Source organism: Phacochoerus africanus, chromosome 8, assembly GCF_016906955.1.
Source record: "Phacochoerus africanus isolate WHEZ1 chromosome 8, ROS_Pafr_v1, whole genome shotgun sequence".
In the NCBI taxonomy this organism is placed as follows: domain Eukaryota; kingdom Metazoa; phylum Chordata; class Mammalia; order Artiodactyla; family Suidae; genus Phacochoerus; species Phacochoerus africanus.
Genome location: NC_062551.1, coordinates 82,770,115 through 82,789,080, shown reverse-complemented (window position 1 = coordinate 82,789,080; position 18,966 = coordinate 82,770,115). Strand labels below are relative to the sequence as shown.

The following is an 18,966-nucleotide window of genomic DNA, read 5'->3' as shown; positions in this document are numbered from 1 at the left end:
CTCAAGAGCAAAGGGGAGTGAAGGGTGACTGGCAGGCCCAGATCAGGGACCGTGGGCAAAGGTGAGGAGTCTGGTGTAATCCGAGGGCCAAGGGAGCCACCAGGGGAGGGACGTGCATTGGCAGCTCCTTTGGCTGCTATGGAAGAAGTGACTTAGAGGGAGGGCGGTGGGGGTGGGGTAGAGCAAGGAGTCCAGTTTAGGGGACATAAGGCAGTGGTGACAGAGTAGATCCAAACTGCTCAGTGTCCTTTATGAGAAAACTGAGGCCGGAGCCTGCTCAGTGCCCTTCCCTTGGTTGGGCTCAAAGGTATCTATCAACAGACTGACGGGATTCCATAACCCCCTTCCCAACAGCTCAGGCTGCCTGACTTCTCCACCCTACAGTCTCTGCCTCTTTGGAGGGCCTCACCTCCCCGTCTGCCCCACACCCCGTAGATAGACCAGCAGTGCTGAGGGACAGTGGGGAGCACCCGGGGGGCTGGCTTAGGCACCCTGGCTCTAGTGTCAGCTCTGCCAGTTCTGCACCGTGTGGCTTTGAGCAAGTGCCTTCCCCTCTCTGTGCTTTGGTTTCCATCCACATAAAGAGGAGCAGAACTGGATGCTCCACTGAGGGAAGCCCCTCCCAGCTTGGATATGATTAATTATGTCACCTTAGGTGCAGCAGGAGGATGGCTGAGGGTCTTGCTTTGGCAGCCTCATTTGGGGGCTCCCAGCCCACCGTCTGGCTGTGTTCTGGGCCTGGACACATTAACTGAAGCACAGACACCATGGTTTCTGAATTGGACTGTCTGCCATGTCCTGTGAGACCTCGGACAAATGGCTTCACCTCCTGGAGCTCGGTTTTGGATTTGACGCTCACAGGGCCCTAATTTCAAGGTGTTTGAGAAGAGTCGCAAGACAGGGTTGCAAAGCGACAGGCTGTGGAGGGGACTGTCTTGTTCCTCTGGCTAGCTCATCGTGGGGTGGGGGACAGTGTGGGGTGGGGTGGGGAGCAAGTCCCAGCTCTCAGGCACCCACGCGGGAGCTGGCGGCACATGACCGACCGCCCGCAAAGAGTCAGGCCCCCGTCTTACCTCCAAGGCTTCGTAGTACATGTCTTTAGCCTCCATATCAGTCTTGGCCGACATCAGCCAGGATTTGATCAAATATTCATAAAAACTGTCCCCGAGTCCTCCAACCGAGACATGGTCTGCCAGGGGAGAAAGGACAGGGACGTTATCTTTGCGAGGCCGCCGGCGGGACTGACTGGGCGCGGCTTGTCCCCCCAGCCTGAGCCTGCGTAGGGAGCGAACCCTTAATCCGCATCCTCCCAGCCCCCCAGGGAAGAGGGGCCGAGGGAAGGCACAGCCTGAGACCAGGGGAAACCAGGGCGGCTTGAGCACCATTGTCCTGCCCAGAAATGCAGGGGCTCATCCAGATGCTATAAATCATGTCTCTTTAGCAGGCTGAGAATGGCTGGGCCCCTGGTTATTCACTGTAAATGAGTTGCATTTCTTTAAAAAGATAATCTGGTGGCAGGGAGTTCAGAATTTTTATTACCGGGTGACAAACATGGTAATTAATGCTGGGCAGGTTCATAAAAGGCCACGGAAAGCAGGAAAGAGAGGCTTAATTTAGCTGGCCAGAGCAAAGAGCCGTTTTGGGAAAGCCGAGTTTAAATTTAGCAAATTGGGATGAATGGAGTTCAAAGGCGCAAGGGGGAGGGAAAACGGGGTTTGAAGACCCCCTCTGTCTGTCCTGATGGAGCAGGACCTCCGGGTGTGGCTGGACCAGGAGGTGACCCCACTTGGGGCTGACCTAGGACAGCAAGAATCGACAGAGGTGCCCTTCATCACAGATGCAAGACACAGAAACACTTCACTCGGGGGGCTCTAACGATTAACAGGGAGGCGTCAAGTTGTTTCATGGATACAGCGTAGAGCGAAGGGCAGTTCCTTGTTCAGCAGGAATAGAGACAAAGGGAAGGGGGTGGGTTAAGGCAGGATCAGGGGATGGGACCAGGACTGTCAGCTCCTCTGGAGAAAGAGGGGGATGAAGAGAAGGGAGAGGGGAAACGTGTAGAGAATAGGGCAGCAGCTACCTTTTATCGAGGGTCTCCTGCAGGCTGGGAGCTTTGTTGTATTATTTATAACAATCTTCCCAAGAACGCTGTAAGGTTCATAAGCACTATGAACCCCATTTCCCAGGTGGAAAAACTGACAATGAGCCTAAATAGCCAAAGCCACCAAACCAGTAGACCTTTCACTTTCTGCAGCTCTACACAGACAACCAGAGAATGAAATCAAAGGTACAGAGTGAAAAAAGGGACAAGTGTGAAGAGAGAGGGACAGAACGTCAGAGGGGAAAGACAGATGGGAAGCAGGAAAGGGGGCCGACAGGAGGCCCCCCGCAGTCAAGCAGCCCTTCCGGCTGGCCCTCTCCTTGAACAAATCCTGGCTCAGCAAGGGTTTAGGACCTGAACAAGCCAGAAGCACTTGCAAAAATGGGAACAGACCAGATAAAACCTGAGGCTTGGGGAGGGCTGGGAGGGGGTCAGGGTGGGCTGGACTTGGTTACATGAAGAGAGGAGACAGACCCAGCACAGCGTGCCCCTCGCCCTGGTTCCCAGAGGGGAGGACACAGCTGGGCAAGCAGAGCATGTGGATGGTGTGTCAACGGCTGGGGCAGGAGATCTGTGCAGAGCAAGGGTGGGGGAGGCTGGGAGTCAGACTGGCTCAGCATCCATCAGGGTCCCTGGCTTATGGCACCTGGCCAGGGGCACAGTCACCTCCACACTCATCCCCTGGGCCTGCCTCTTCCCTGTTTCTCCATCATCCCAAACACTGCCAGCCCCCTCCTCCCCCACTCTGTCCTACCGGTGACGACCCCACTGCCAGGAATACCTGTCCCCACCTGGCATGGTTAACACCTCCGCAGCACTTCCCCTCAGCTCAGAAAGGCTCTCCTCTGTGTTCCCATTACACTGAGGTCCCCACAGGGTGACCAGGAGGAGTGAGTGTAATAAGGCACCCTCTGGCCCAGCGCCCTCCTGTGGGAAGTGCTTAGTGGCAGCTGCCCCACCGGGGCTGTGTGGCAGCCCTGCCCCCCCGCTGCTCCCAGGACTGTGTCATCAGTACCTCTGCCTTCCCCATAGGCTGCGGGCTGTGTGGGGAGGGACCATGTGTGATTCACATCTGTGCCCAATACCTGTGTGGCACCCAGCAGATGCCCAGTAAGTCCTGAATGAGTAAAAGGAAGGTGGGGTTGGGCTGTGCTGGGAAGGGCCTTGGCTTCATCACGTGATTGCAGATCCTGTGAGTGACCAGGTGGAGGGCTTCACCTAGTGGGTGTGTGCAGGGGAGGGGAGCCAGGTCAGCAGGAGTTGGAGACCTGACACCTTCTTGGGGATACGTGTACGGTCCCCCAGGGCCTCGGCTGAAGCGCCCAGTTCTCATCTCTGGAGGTGTCACTGCTTTGTAGCCATGTGTCTTCCCCAGCACCGAGGGGCTCACGGGGAGAAGCACAGGACAGGGAGTCAGAGGCATGGATTCACCACTGGCTCAGGGCAAGCCAGTGTCCCCTGGGCCTCAGTCTCCTGATCCGTAACATGCAGAAGGGAGCAGAGTTGGTGGGAGGGAGCCCGAGAGCTTCCTGACCATGTCAACAGCGCTGCCATCACACTTGGCAGCGGGAGGAGGCTCCCCTACACTCGGGGAACCTGCTGGCAGGAAAGCAGCATGAAGCTGGGGGAGGCGGCTAGGCTGGAGCTGACACTCCGGCACCCCCAGGGGACAATGTGGACTCACCACTTCCCTCCCACTGAGGATGTGCGGGATTCAGGCCACAGACAAGGAGGATAAGCCACTCCGGTGGCCAAGCCAAAGGGCTGGCAGCTCTTCAAGCTCTCAGCGGTTCCGCTAGGGTCAGTCTTAGCGATGCTTGCTGCCGGCAGACTTCTGGCTGTGAAGTTCTGGTGGCAGAAGGGTCTTAGCCTCCTGTGTGACCCTGAAGCTCAGCTCCCAGGGGGCAAGGGGAGCAGCCAGAGCAGAGGTCTGCAGCTGGGATCCCCACTGGCCCTTTGCCTTCTCAGCTACCATGTCTGTGGTTGCAAATGGGCTGCACAGAGGGTTCGAGGAGAGAAGGAATGGGAACTCAAGTTTATGCAAGCTGGAAATGTTATTGTCTGCTGGAAAAACACACACTCACCAGAAGAAAACCACAGAAAACCAGAGATGACCCCGGGCTCCAAGCCTGGAGAAGAGGAAGGCAGGCACCCAGATGAGCAGGGCTTTCTTTATAACCTCCCCTCTGCGATTCAGCAGGCCTTGGATTCATATTTTATTAACATGAAACAATTTTCCATATGTGACTGACTCTGCCCAGCCCTGTGATCTGGGGGCAGCCTGAAAAGAAAATTACGCTTCTCAGTGATGTGGGGGGGGGCGCTCCCCTGTAATTTGCTGAGGTAGCTGTTCAGGCTGGGGAGCCACGCCCCTCTCCTTCTTTTTATGGGTTTTGCTGCATTGTCCTGGAGCAGCTGAGGCCCGTAGCTGCATAGTTTATTTCTTTATCCAGTCAGGCCGTACAATTAAAGGCAGTAACAGTTATTGAACTGTCTCGTCCTGTGGCTATAATCTGTAATTCAAACCTTCATTTTCTCCCCGCATTTTTGGATCTGGCAGTGTGTTTTGCTTAACAATCCTTTGCATTTTCTATACGCGGTTTTTGCAGGAGCTTCCTTGGGAGTGAGGTCATTACTAAGGAAAATTTCTGGGTCGAATTTTCTGGGCCTCTTGGACCTGTGGGTCACAGAGGCTCTGGGCTGGAAGGATAGGCCTCTGCAGTTTCCTCACTGTATCCCTGCTGGCCGGCCAGCTGACCCTCCAAGCATACTTTAGTCATGGGAACGTCTTGCCTTTGGGGACAGACCTTGTCATCTTTGGAAGATGAACTGATGTGTTTCCTGCCACTTCTGACCATTAATTATCCCACAGCCCCCACCCCCGACGGTACACAAAGAACAGAACTCTTCTCCCTCCAGCTCTTCTCCCATTTGGCAAAAGAGGAAACTGAGGCTTGAAGAGATAAAGTGAATTTCTCCCAGCCACACAGTCATGAGACTCAGGTCCACTTTGTCCCCGAGCCCTTGCTGATGCCATAACAACTGGGGTTAGAGGCAGGGAAAAGGAGAGGGATCCTTGTCCGGGTAGAGGCAGTGGAGACGAGGACTCTGGGCAAGTCTCAGGGCAGAGCTCACGGAACCTGCTGCCACCAATTCACGCTGACTGTGACCACACGAGCAGGGCCTTGGGCAGGAGGGCAAGGCAGAGCTGGGCTTCTCAACAGGGGTGCAATACCGGGGCTGAGAGACTTTCCAACACTCTCCCACCTGAGGGTCCTCCAAACCGCACGCTGTTCCAGTGGGTGGAGCTGGGGCTGTGAAGGAGGCTCCACAGGTGACTCACAACTGTCTGCTTGAAAACAAAGCCTCCGAGCATAGAACGGCAGGAAATCTTGGGACCTATTCTTGCAGGTAAAAGATACCTGTCAAGATCCTTATACTGCTGTACAGTTAGGAATCTGTTTAAATGTGTTTTTTTTTTGTTTTTTGGTTTTTTTTTTAGAAATTAAAGTTGGAAGTAGGGAAGCAGAGGAAAAGGGCTGGGTGAGGATGCATAGCCTTTCTTGGAGCCACTTTCAGAGGAAACCTCTAGCTGGGGCACTCTTGCAAGTTTGAGGAATGATGCAGGAGGCTTCGGTGGGCACCGTGAGAGACCCAAGGCTGTAGCCTTGATGGGAGGCTGGGACAGCTAGTGTGTGCGGGGGCGTGCGCAGGGTGGGGCAGGGGATGGCAGCCTTCACATCTGTCACAACAGCACCGGTAATAGTAATGACTGCTCCCCACGGGGCCTGGCAGGCGAGTGGTTCCCAGGAGCCCTGAGCCCATGCCTTGCTGGTAGGTGGCTCTGATAAACACACTGCTCCGCACTCAGCCCAGATGCCTCACCCAGCAGGGCCAGGAAGCTGGGCAGGGAGCGGATGAAGGAGGGGCAGCAGCACCCTGTACTCACGTTGCATCCAGTTCCCGCTCACAGGGCTGAGGAAGTTGGGGTAGAGGCCGAAGGGCTTGTCAAGATCCTTAAGGACCTTTCGGATGTTCCTGACCTGCCGAGAGATGGACACCAGGCACATCTTCACTTTTCCCGAGAAGCCGGCCGGCTCCCAGCCCACTGAGCGCCGGGGCGGCGGGTTCGGGGCCAGAGAGGAAACCACTCTGATGAGACAGAAGGGGAGGGCTGTGAAACCGCCAGCTGGTTCCGGTGTCAGACAGCCCTGCCCTTGTGCTCAGTGCGGTTGAGGCAGGACGTGGCCACGGTGGGGCCTGACCCCCCACCCCTGCACTGACCCCTCTGCCTGGGACCCTGCAGGTTCCCTCCCCCACCTCACCCCTTCCTCACTGCCTGCCGCTTTGGGGGATGGGTCTTTTTAGGAGGGGGTTTGTGGAGTTTCCATTGCGGCTCAGTGGTTGACGAATCCGAAGGGACCATGAGGTTGCGGGTTCGATCCCTAGCCTTGCTCAGTGGGTTAAGGATCCAGCATTGCCGTAAGCTGTGGTGTAGGTCACAGATGTGGCTCGGATCTTGTGTTGCTGTGGCTCTGGTATAGGCTGACGGCTATAGCTCCGATTCGACCCCTAGCCTGGGAACCTCCATATGCCGTGGGAGTGGCCCAAGAAATGGCAAAAAAGAGACAACAAAACAAAACAAACAAAACAAAACCAAAAAGAACAACAAAAAAAGGAGGGGGTTCATATAAGTGATAGCAACTCACTCATAAGTGCTAAATAGCACTGCCTTGTTAATAGGTCAGAAATGGTTAAATCCTGGCAACTTCATAGGGTTCGGCCTGGTAATATGCTACTTTGACCGTACAGGAACAGTTCCAGAGGGGAGGCCTGGCTCCTCAGCATCCTGGCGCCCTAACAGGCATCTTGGGGTTTTAATAATAACAACAACTACAACAGCTGCTAACATTGCTCAGCTGCCCTGAGCCAGACTCATTAGACACAGTATCTGCAACCCTCATAGCAACCTATACAGCATTATTATATTCACAGACGAGAAACCCGGATCTGAGAGGTTCAGTCCCTTGCCCGTGGTCACGGGGTTTGTAAGTGGCAGAGACAAAATGTGAGGCACATGGAGCAGCCGTGGGTCCAACTAGGATCAGGGCAGGGACCGTGCAGCAATGTGTAGCCAAGGCCACCCCTGCTGGGCCAGGAGGCTGGAACCACCACCTTCGGGGCTATGACAGGTGAAGAGCGGGATTCAGGACCTGCTGTCTGGCAGTACATGAAATCCTCCCAGTACAGACTCCACAGCACAGAAAGGCCCCAGGGCCTGAGCTGCAGCCTGCTCGCAGATTTATCTACAAGGCCAGGAGCAGAGAAAGCAGCCCTTTTAGCTGTCAGACCTTTCTGTCCAGGCCTTCGCTTCGCCACAACAGATCTCATATCCATTTATGTTAACGGAGCCCATTATGGGGACAGGAATGTGCTTGTACCTGAGTTGTTCTTCACTGTCCTGGTGGCGAGCAGTGAAGCAGGCTAAATTAGCTCCCCCTGAGGGTGCGGCTGCTTCTAGAATTTGGGCCAATTTGTTGACTGCCAGTAATCACCTCTGTGGGAGGCATGACTGGGGGATAAAAGTAGCTGGAGGATATAAATGGAGAGAGAGACAGAAACCCAGAGAGGTGGCTGGACTCTTGAGAAAAAGCCTGAAGCCTGCTGTACAGATCTGGTCTTAAAAGAGTGGGGGCTTCAGAGCCAGAAAGTCTTGGGTTTGAGTCTCGGCTTTATCACTTATGAGCTGGATGACCAGGACAAGGGGCTTAACCTCTGTGAGTCTCAGTTTCCTCCTCTGTTAAATGGGGATCACAGAAGACACACCTCATAGGGCTGGTGGGAAACTCAGAGCTACTGCATGGTGCGCAGCACAGAGTAGGTGCTCAGGCAGTGGCATCTCCAGGCTAGCCGGGGCCTGGGGTGAGCTCCTGGTCTCACTCCACTTGGAGCCAGCCGTGAGGGGCCTGGCTCCAGAGCAGTGGAAATGGGGGGAGGCTGGGGGCGGGGAAAAGGACCCGAAAATAAGACCCATCTGAAGTGGGAGTGAATTTCTTCCATGAGCTCTAAAGGTGGGGGCGTCCCTTGGAGGCAGAGGCCTTTCAATCTAAGAAAAAGCTTCCGAAGGGAGAACCAACAACATGAGGGCCATGGGCACCACAGGGCAGAGGAAGGGATCAGGGGATTGAAAAGCTTCTGGAGCTTCTCAAGAAGGCTTGGGTGGATTCCCACTCTGAGTAAGCTGTGGTCCTAAACCTGGCATCAAAAAGCCCATGGGTCCTACTGTATAGCTCAGGGAACTATACTTAGTCTTTTGGGATAGATCATGATGGAAGATAATATAAGACAGGGAATACACACACACACACACACACACACACACACATATGACTGATCACTTTGCTGTACAGCAGAAATTGGCACAACATTGTAAATCAACTATACTTTAATAAAAAAAGCACATGGGTGCTTATTTAAATACAGATTCCTGTGCCTGGAGTGACACTCAGAAAGCTGCTTCTTCACTGGGGTGCTAGGTGATGCCTGAGGCTGGTTGGCTGACACGAGACTGGGAGCCACTGGTGGAGGCATGAATCTAGGATCTCCCAGCTCCCCGGCATTCGAAGAGACTAACACTCGAGGAAGGAGATGGCTTTGGGAGTGTGGGCCTCCTTCTGGGAGGGCAGGGCTTCATCTCTCTAGAAGCTGGGGACTCGGGAGGGGACCAGCGCCATCTGAAGGGGCTGTGTGTACACTTCCCTTCTTTGGGTTCAGGGTTGGACCTACAGAGACACTTCCAGACAGAGGGACTGCCAAGGGCTGTGACACTGAGGGCCTGCTCCTTCTGGAGGGCTTCACAGGGGGCAGGATGGGCAGCTGACGGGATGGACAGAGGCCTGGATGTTAGCTCACTGCACCCCCTGCGGCCTTAGCCAGCCCGGCAGCAATGAGAAGGAACAGACGTGAGCCTCCGCTGTGGAGTGAAATCGCTTTGCCATCCTGCTGAACAGCATGAGCTAGACGGGCATCTGGAAGGGAAAGGCAGGCAGGTCTCACATGAAGTTAAACGTCTCTGGAAAGGGGACTTTTGTGCCGGGTGGCCAATTCCTGCCAATGCAAGCTGGTGCCTAGCTTGCCGTGGTTGCACTTTCTCCAGATTTCAGACGTGTGTGGTTTCCACTGAGCTCACACATACCAGGGAAAACCTTCTCGCTGGCAGCTGTGTCTCTTCCCTGCCCTCTGCAGATGCCGGGTCCTCACTGCACTCACCTTCCCTGCCACCTGGCACTGCATACCAGCTAGGCTACACAGGCAGTGGCTGGAGGCCTTTAGCAGCAAGACCTCCACTGGCCCAGACCCCTCTCCCTGCCACAGGCTCATCCCCTGCTGCTCTCCGTGGGGAGAAGAGGGAGCAGAGGAGAAGACTTGCCTTTTCTGCGAAGACCTGGTTGCCAGAGAGCTCGGTGAGGTGTAGGAACTCCAAGTGCAGGGATCCGAATTCCGCCAGGATGCTGCTGCTCCCTGCCATGGCCCAGCCCCAGCTCTGGTTGGAACCACGGTTGCTGAAAAGACAGAAGCACCCCTGGTCACCCCTTGGCAGCAGGGCTGGCTCCTCCGCTTCGTGGGGGAGCACCTACTATATGCCAGGCACTGGACCAGGAGCTTCACCATATGATCCCAGTTAATCTTCCCTAGGGTCGGCACCAGCCCCATTTAGCTGATGAGGATGCAGAGGCTGGTGAATAACTTGACAAAGGCCAGCTGAACCCAGGCCTGTCTGATGTGCGTTATTCTTTGTTTCTGTGGTTGAGCAACTTCTGTAAGACCTTAGCAGAGCTGCCTTGGTGGCCCAGACCTGGCACACATGTGATGCTAAGTTTACAGGTGATATTGATAATGCTGTTAGGGGCCACAAAGACCCCCCCCCCCAGAATCCTCCATTTCTGCCCACGAGCAAAAGGCAACCAGACGGCTCCCCATCATTGCTGCTGAGCGTGGAGTGTGCATGGCTGAGGTCCGAAGGGGGCAGATGAAGAGCAGGGACCCCTCCTGGCCCTTGTGCTCCCTCCTCGGTCAGCGCTGCCCATGGACACACAACGGTCCGCACCTGGAGCTTCATGGGACCCACACCCGAAGGGTGGGTGGCTCTGCTAAGACCAAACAGCTGGGGCGGCTGGACCCAGGGGAAGCCCGAGGTCAGGAAGGAAGACAGGAGGGGCTCTCAGAGCAAAGGTTTCCTCACCCGCTAAACATGCACGTCTCACCAATGTGACCTTAGATGGATCACCAGCATGACCCCGCGACCCCCCGGAGAAGGGGGTCCACTAACTGCTTCCTTGCAGTGGGTGCTCTCAAGGAGGAAGAATGCAGAGGCAGGGCCCAGGGCAATCCTCCCACCAGCCCCTTTCCCAGATGAGGAAAACAGGCACGAGACGGTGATATCACCACCCCCAAGATCACGCAGTGATACGGCTGGGACCCAGGGCTGGTCTGACACCAGAGTGTGTCCCAGCCACCATGTGGCCGGCCTCTCCTTTCGTCATGTACTAAGGCAAGGATGCTGCCTTTCCAGGAGCTGTCACTTAAAATCTCCCTGGGTCCTGCAGCCAGGAGGCACAGGTTCAAGGCTGTTAGCAGCAAGGCCTTGGACAAACCATCTCCTCCTGTGCACTTTGGTTTCTGTATCCGACAGGCTGGGTAAGGATAATTCGTTCCAGTCTCGGCTCCTAGGGCTTTGTGGGGACTGACTGAGTGCAGAGTGGGGTGGCCTTGACCAAGCCGCTTCCTCTCCCTGCCCTCAGTTTCCTTATATGATCATGATGCTCTTTCTTGTGGGACGTTTAGGGCAACCATGCAGACAAGGGTCAACTTCTCTCTGCAGGGAAGTCGTGGGGGACGGGGGTGGGGGCAGAGCAGGTGGGCTGAGCCCCTATCTGTAGGGGTGCCAAGGTGCATTCAGTCCCTGGGGGACTCAGCCAAGCTCCTCTGCTTCTTGGCTTGGTGGCTCTGGCTCCCCAGGAACTGGCCTCTGTCAACCCCTTCTCCCAGGGACGGGACCTAGGAAGGCAGGTGTGTCTAGGAGGTCATGGCTTGCCAGCTGAGCGGCACTGCTTTATTTGGGGTGGGCTGGGGCGCCCCCGAGGCTGCCCTTTTATCTGATGCAATTTCCAGAAAGAAACTCATCAGTCTCCCAGCTTCCAGAAACAGATGGAATCTGTTTAGGATCTTTAAAAGCAGGTGCTCTCAATAAACATACCAGCTTCCTTGGTATCTCCCTGACTTGGGGGCGGTGGGGGGAGGGCGGCTGCACAGAGAGGGGAAACTCAGCTCCTGGGGAGTAAATAAAACAGCTTCTAGACGCAGGCACTGGGGCAGGCTGTTCACATCATGTCCTCATTTAAAGCCCATAGGTAAAGCATCATTAATCCCTGAGGAAAGTGAGGCTTCGAAACGGAAGTGAGTCACCTTCGGGAGGTCAGAGCTGGGAGGTGGTGGAGGCAGGATTCAAACTGAGGTCTGCTGGCCTTGGCCTCAGAGGGCACTTCGCTAAGGGGGTCTCCCCTAGATGGCCCCATATCCACCCCGAGGGAAGGGGAAGCTGCCCCTCTCTGCCCCCCTCACACCCCAGTGGGAGCTGCAGGTACCCACAGAGGGCTTCCTGAATAATTGATGCCTCCTGCAGAGAAATTCAAGGTAAAAAAAAAGGCCCCAGCCACTCAGCCGTTTTTGGTTCTTCTTTCCCCCCAGGGGCCTCTCCTTCCTCATCCCTTCCCTGCCCTGCTCACCCTCCCAAGCGGGCCTCCTGTCGTGGAGCGCTAGGCAGAGGCGGGCAGTGGGCAGGCCTTCTTCTCGCCAGCCTGGCTTCAAACGCTGGCTCCCCCAGTTCCCAGCTCGGGGACCTCAGGCAGGTCAGTGAATTCCTCTAGACCTCAGTTTCCTCATCTGTTACATGATGGTAGCCACACTTTATAGGGCCATCATGAGGTATAGAGTATGCATGTAATGATTGCCATTGTTACCATTAAATAACTAGGCACATCTAAATGGTGGGTTCCAGATAGTTCTCCAAAGAAGACATACAGATGGCCAAAAAACACATGAAAAGATGTTCAACATCACTCATTATTAGAGAAATGCAAATCAAAACCACGATGAGGTACCACCTTACACCAGACACCATGGCCATCATCAAAAAGTCTACAAACAATAGTGCTGGAGAGGGTGTGGAGAAAAAGGAACCCTAGTACACTGTTGGTGGGATTGTAAATTGGTGCAACCACTGTAGAAAACAGTATGGAGATGCCTCGGAAAACTAAACATAGAACTACCATTGGATCCAGCAATCCCACTCCTGGGCATCTATCCAGAGAAAACCACGACTCGCAAAGACACATGTACTCCAATGTTCATTACCGCACTATTTGCAATAGCCAAGACATGGAAACAACCTAAATGTCCACCGACAGAGGAGGGGATCAAGAAGATGTGGTACATACACACAATGGAATATTACTCAGCCATTAAAATGAACGAAATACCGGCATTTTTAGCAACAATGGATGGACCTAGAAATTATCATGCTAAGTGAAGTCAGCCATACAGTGAGACACCAACATCAAATGCTTTCACTGACATGTGGAATCTGAAAAAAAGGACACAATAAACTTCTTTGCAGAACAGATGCTGACTCACAGACATTGAAAAACTTATGGTTTCCAGAGGAGACAGTTTGGGGGGTGGCGGGATGTGCATGGGTTCTGGGATGGAAATCCTGTGAATGATCATTATACAATCACAGATGTGAGAAATTCATTTGAGTAATAAAAAAATAAAAAAAATTTTTAAATTAAAAAAATAAATGGTGGGTTCTCTGTTACAGTTAAGTTCCTGATAGGTGCCTGGAAGCTGTGGTATTTTATTTTACCTTCACATCCCACCTCGGAGGTAGATACCAAGATTCTTATTTCATAGGTTAGGATACTCAGAGAGGGGAAGGCACTTTTCCAAGGTCACACAGTAAGTGATAGCACTGGCCAAGCTGAAACCAAATCCAAATCCGAGGTACTCTGTGCCCTAAATACATCTGATCTGGGCAGCATCCAGAGACCAGGAGGTCTTCTGATCAGCCCTGAAATGGCTGATGGAAGCTCCCCCTCCGTTTGCTTCCCTGCCTTTAAGCCAGCAAGTGGGCATGCAGCCTGTGTTCTCTCCCCGGGCGGGAGGGGCTACTCAACAATGCCCTTCCTCAGGCTAGTGGAAGCGTCTTACATGTGTACGTGTGCCTCTGTATGCGTGTGCCTCTGTGTGCACACAGGCGTATGGCGTAATCATTAACTCTGGAGCCAGACAGACCTGGATTTTATTTTATTAAAAAATTTAAAAAAAAAAATTTAGGGCTGCACCTGTGGTATATGGAAGTTTCCAGGCTAGGGGTCCAATTGGAGCTATAGCTGCCGGCCTACACCAAAGCACAGCAACGCAGGATCCAAGCTGCATCTGTGACCTACACCCGGTTCATGGAAATGCCAGATCCTTAACCCACTGATCAAGGCCACGAATTGAACTGGAGTCCTCAGGGATATTAGTCGGGTTCATTACCACTGAGCCACGACAGGAACTCCCACACCTGGATTTTAATTCTAACTTTACTTTGCTGCTACGTGACCTTAGGTAAGTTACCTCATCTCTCTGAGTCTGTTTCTTCACTGTTAAAATGGGATGCATACGGCTGTTGTGAGGTGAGAAGAGAGAATCCATGTCATCGTGCCTGGGACACAGTGAATATTCAATAAACGTGAGCAATGATGACGATGGGATTGTGTGTGGCAGGAGCATGCACTTATAAACATATTTATGAATCTGTGCACATACACAGAGACGCGGGAGTGTGTGTGACAAAGGTGAGCTTGTGTAGCTGAGCTTCATGATTTGGGTGAGAAGCGGCAGAGAGCACGTGTGTGAGGCTGTGTGTGGGTATGAGAGGGAATGAGGCTGACTTGGCCGCAGAGGCCCTTGGACTGGCCACTGCCCCTCTCCCAGAGTCCAAGGGCCCCTGCAGGTCACAGGTCACAGCTGCCTCTGCCTCCCAGGCCTACCACCAGGTCACGCTCACTGGGGGATGGCTCTACATAGGGTCCTCATCAGGCAGTTTGGGGACAGGGCCTGGTTACTGGGCCCCAACTGGGGCCCAGGTCAGCACGGCCCATGGCCAGCTCTTCCGTGAGCAGGGGCAGCAGCATGGCCCCAGCTCTGCCACCAGCAGGCCCTCTCTAGAGGGAACACTCAGTACCACGTGTAGGTCCCTGACGTTTTTCCCTCGTGGAAGGGGGAGGAATTTTTAGCAACAGACTCTCTTACCCAGAAAATGAGAGGGAGGTGTTGCCAGGAAATATGCATATACATACATATGTATACAGCACGGGCGGCATGCAAACAGCCTAAAAATAAATGGGCTTCTTAATCAGAAATGTCAGGATCTGTGTGCCATCAGGCCCGGCCTCTGAGGGACACGGGTGAGGCAGACAGCCAGGGCTGTGGACCAGAGGGCTGCTTGGTGGCAGGGGTGCCATGCACGGAGGAAGGAGGGCTGCCTGGGCCAAGGCCTTATCCCAACCTGGGGCAGCGAGGCCCCAGAGACTGGACAGCTGGATCTGGGACAGGGGGCCACAAAGACAGGGTGTTTGTGTCTTGGCTCTGAGACGTCTGGCTGTGTTTCTCCAGGATCAGTTTGTGGGAAAGGAATCTGAGCAGAGGTCCCAGTGTCCGGCTCTGAGGAGCCACCCCTGGCACTGAGAAGGAGCTTCTGCCCACAGAAGGCTTTCCGACCGCAGAGACGGAGGAGAAGAAGCCGAGCAAGAGAGTCTTCTGCTCTCTGCAAGGCCCTAGAGGGTGGGCCCTCCTCGGACGGAGAGGGGCTGGGGGCTCTCCACCAGAGCCCAGGGCATCCGCCTCCCTTGGCTGCTGGGCTAGACCCCTGAGATAAGGCAGTGCTTCAGGAGCTGGAGCGGGAAGTCTGGTGTGATGGAGCCAGTCCAGCCTTCCTCCTGGGCCCCAGCTGTAGCAGGGCTGCGAGGATGGCCCCAGGCCCCTGGGTGCCTGGGGATGGGCATAGGCCTTCTACCACATCTCCCGGGTCTGCTCCATGCAGCACAGGGTGGCAGGGGTCCTGTCTGAGGGAGGCCCAGGTGGGCGTGAGGAGCAGAGCTTTTGATCCAGAACAGAATGGGTTAAAACTTGGCTCCACCGTCTGGGAGCTAGAAAACAGGGCAGTGGGTGTCATACAAGTCCCCCCCCCAGAGGAGGAGGAGTGAAACCCCTGGCGTAATGCCAGGCACAGAGGGACTGCTCACTAAGTGGCAGGACCAGCAGTCCCCAGAGTCTGTCCATCCTGCACACAGTGCTGCACTTGTGTGACCTGGGCCAGGGTGTTTTTTCCTTGGAGGCAGAGCATGCGTGGGATTGATGCTCCCAGAAGCCCAGAAGCTCCCAGAAGCTCCCAGATGCTTCCAGGTCATGACACTGGGCTCCTGGGACCCAGCCCTGACGGAAGCTGACAGTGAGGGTCAGCAAACCAGGGTCCCTCTGCCTGGGGTCCCGACCCCCAGCAGCTTTGGGCTCCTGCTCACGGTGGGAGGAATGCTGTGCCTCCTGGCCTGGGATCCTAGCTGGGGGAAGGGAGGGAGGCTGGGGCGCAGCTGCCGGGCTGGGAGTCGTGGTGGTGTTACAGGAGGATCACATGCCAGGAAGATCAGGCCTTGTGTGGCCTGAACCCGAGAATCTGGTTTCATGATGAAGGCCAGCTCAGGCGAGCTTGTGGCTAAGGCTGGTTTTCACGGTGCACTGGCCCCCACCCCTGTGATTCCCATGGGTGAGGGGATCATCCCATCCCTGAGCCTCAGTGGCCACGCACACCTGGGAAACCAGAAGGGGACCTACCTTTTGAAGTTCACCACGCCTTTTGGGATGCCTGTGGGGGTGTCGAAGGCTGGCAGGAGTTTCTCTCCCAGCTTGATGGCTTTTATTCGGAACACCTGCAAAGGGGGGGTCAGAGGGCATTGTGAATCCTGGGAGATAAACCCTCCAAGGCACTGACCCCATTGTTGAGACAAGGATGAAGGTTCGGTGATCACAGGGCAGTGGGTCACGATGGTCAGCACCTGCCGGCCCCGAAGGAAACACATTTCGACAGAGTGTAAAGAGCACTGGCTGGGGAGCTCCAGGCCTTGCTTCCCAACTTGGCTTCTGTGTGCTTCTCAGCAAATTCCTGCTCCACCTGTACGCCCAGGAGAAGGGCCTTTCTCCTTTGACCTTCTGATTCTGGGCAACGTCCCTACTTTTCAGTGGTAAAGGTGAATGACTAAACTGGTGATGTGAGCCATTCGGAGGTCCCAGGTGTCAGGGCCTCCGCCTGATGCTGTGAGCCCCTCAAAATGCTCTTCTGACGCATTCAAAAGCCTCCCTGACCTTTTGGTTCAGCAGGTTCCCTCCTAGGAATTTATTCTAAGGAAATAAATCATCGAGGATGTTGTAAAGACTTAACTTTATGGCTATTTATTTCAGAGTTGTTTATAACAGTAGACAAACTGGAAATACTCTAAATATCAAGCAACAGGGAAGTGGTGAAATTCTTGCTTCTCCATGCACTGGAGACCATGCAGGCGCTGAAGGGATATTGGGGAAGGTTATTTCACAGCAAAGAAAGGGTTTATAATCTATGCAGAGAAAATACTTCGAGATAGCATAACTCAACTTTTGCAAAAATTATATACACCTGGATGTGTGAGGAACCGTTGGGAACATGCTGGAATATTAACCATGGTCTCCTTGGACGACGAGGCTCATGGAGGATTTTTATTTTCTTCTTTTGGCTTATCTCTATTTTCTGTGCTATTTTTATAATACAAGCAATCTCATAATAACCTTATTTACTTCTTAAAAGAGGGGATGCCAGTCCCCAAGCAATCACTCCTGGCGGGACAAGGGTTTCATTTCTGGGGCTTGAAGGGGAGGCAGTGTGCTGACCCCATGTGTCGTTGCAAAACAAAGTCTTCTTGAGGTCTCTCCTTCTAACACGTGCAACTGAAAGATGCTGAGGCAGCTGTTTGGGGACGGAGGTGGGGAGGAGTCTGTGAATGCTTGATGGGACGTGGGTCAGAGGTCTCTGTGGGGTGGGTATGGTTCTTGTTTAGAATGGAGGGAGGGAGGGAGAGGGAGCACCTGCACCAGGCGCCTGGCAGTGATGGCTGAGAGAAAATGATAATGTCCAACGCCAGGCAATGGGCCCCGGAAGTGGGCACAGGGGCAGACACAGCAGAAGCCACACCTTGTCTAGAATCCGGATTCCAAGGCCTCAAGTCACCCCAGAAGCCATGGTTTAGTGATAACAAGGGGCTCTTGTTTGAAGCTCCTGATATCTTCATTTGACCCTGGGGAGGCTGAGCACAGAAGCACAAGGGGACAAAGGAACCTGTGGGCGCCTGACCCAAGGCTGGGGCTCCAGGCTGCCCTCTGCCCAAAGGACTGCGAGCTAATTCTTCTGAAATGCTCCTCTCTGCCAGCAGACCATGTCTCCTCCTTTGGAAGGCTCTGCTGCCGGCTGGCCTGACGGGGTCTCTACATCCTGGGAAGGATCCTGGGTGAGTGTGTGGACAGCCGTGGTACCATGGGGAACGGAACATGCATCCTCCTTACCATTTGGAAGTGAGTATGTGTGCCAGGCATCTTATCTATGTGACCTTCAATCCTTGCAACAGCCTTGTGGGGAAGGTGCTGACCCACTTTGGGGAAGACAAACTGAGTCTCAGAGAAGCAATGTACTCAAGGTTGCAGAGCCATGAAGCGGCTCTTTTCCAGGACCCCAAACTGCCTCCCCAACACAGAGGGATAAGGCCTCAAACAGCCATAGCAAGCAATGGGTCAAGGCCTAGTGGTTCCAGCACAGAGGTGAGAGAGACCAGCAAAAATTATTCCTGTAGAGTAGAAAGGCCACTGGACTGGGAGTCAGAGCCCAGGGTCAGATCTCCCCACTTAGCCGCTGTGTGACCTTGGGTGGGCCATGCACTGTTTCTGAGCCTCATCTGTGCAAAGGGTCTTCAAGAAATCAAATGAGAGGATGTGTACAAATGAATGTGCTATCTAAACTGTAAAGTGCTGTGCAAATGTCACTGGGTGTGGCTGTGGTTGTGCTTGTTATTCTCATGGGAGCTGGGTCTCTGTAGGGTCACCCTACCCAGTAGGTTCCCTCTGAAGCAAGAAAGGCCTCAGCCCAGAAAAGGGTGTGGGGTCTCTTTCACGGTTCGTTCCACAAACACTTGAGGGAAAGACCCCCTCCACAGGCACCAGTGTGTGTGAATGGAGGATGAGGCAGGAGGGAGGCCTTGGTCTAAGGTGGCTGAGTCCTGGTGACAAGCAGTGATACCAGGCCAGGCTGGACAAGGGCTAGAAGCCAGACCCACAGTGGAAAGGCCAGAGTCAGGCGACTAAGGCAGCCCTCAGAGCCGTGCTGCCTGGGCCAGTTACCTCTTCTATGAGTCCCTGCACCCCCTGCACATGCGGCCTCGTCTCTGTCACGTGGAGGTGCTGGGGACCAGAGGCATGCCTGGGGGATGGGGCTGCCGTAACCCTGGGAGCCTGCCTGCTCAAGGGTTCTGAGCCACTTGGGCTGCCCTTGGCCTTCTGAACACAGGTGCGCCTACCATACCTCACTGCCTGGTCTGCCCCTGCAAAGCCAGGGTGATGGTCCCTCCTAGGGAGCCGAGGCCTCAAAGCAAGTTCTCAGCATCATAGCGGCCCTCTGAGGAGGAAGGAGGAGGGGCCAGCGTCAGGTATGAGGAGTCCCAGCTCCTTCCGGAATCGCTGGCCCCTCC

General features: G+C 54.5%; 1 protein-coding gene across 2 annotated transcripts in view; it reads right to left on the bottom strand.

Annotated features, from left to right (window-relative positions):
* Window positions 1-18,966, bottom strand: part of MAN1C1 (mannosidase alpha class 1C member 1) — a 138,863-nt gene that overhangs the window by 10,739 nt on the left and 109,158 nt on the right. For both annotated transcript variants that reach the window (XM_047792668.1, XM_047792669.1), the window contains 4 exons: window positions 16,037-16,131; window positions 9,531-9,663; window positions 6,051-6,144; window positions 1,074-1,189 (listed from right to left, as the gene is read on the bottom strand). In XM_047792668.1, coding sequence (XP_047648624.1) covers window positions 1,074-1,189; window positions 6,051-6,144; window positions 9,531-9,663; window positions 16,037-16,131 — 438 coding nt within the window. The remainder of the gene's footprint in view (window positions 1-1,073; window positions 1,190-6,050; window positions 6,145-9,530; window positions 9,664-16,036; window positions 16,132-18,966) is intronic.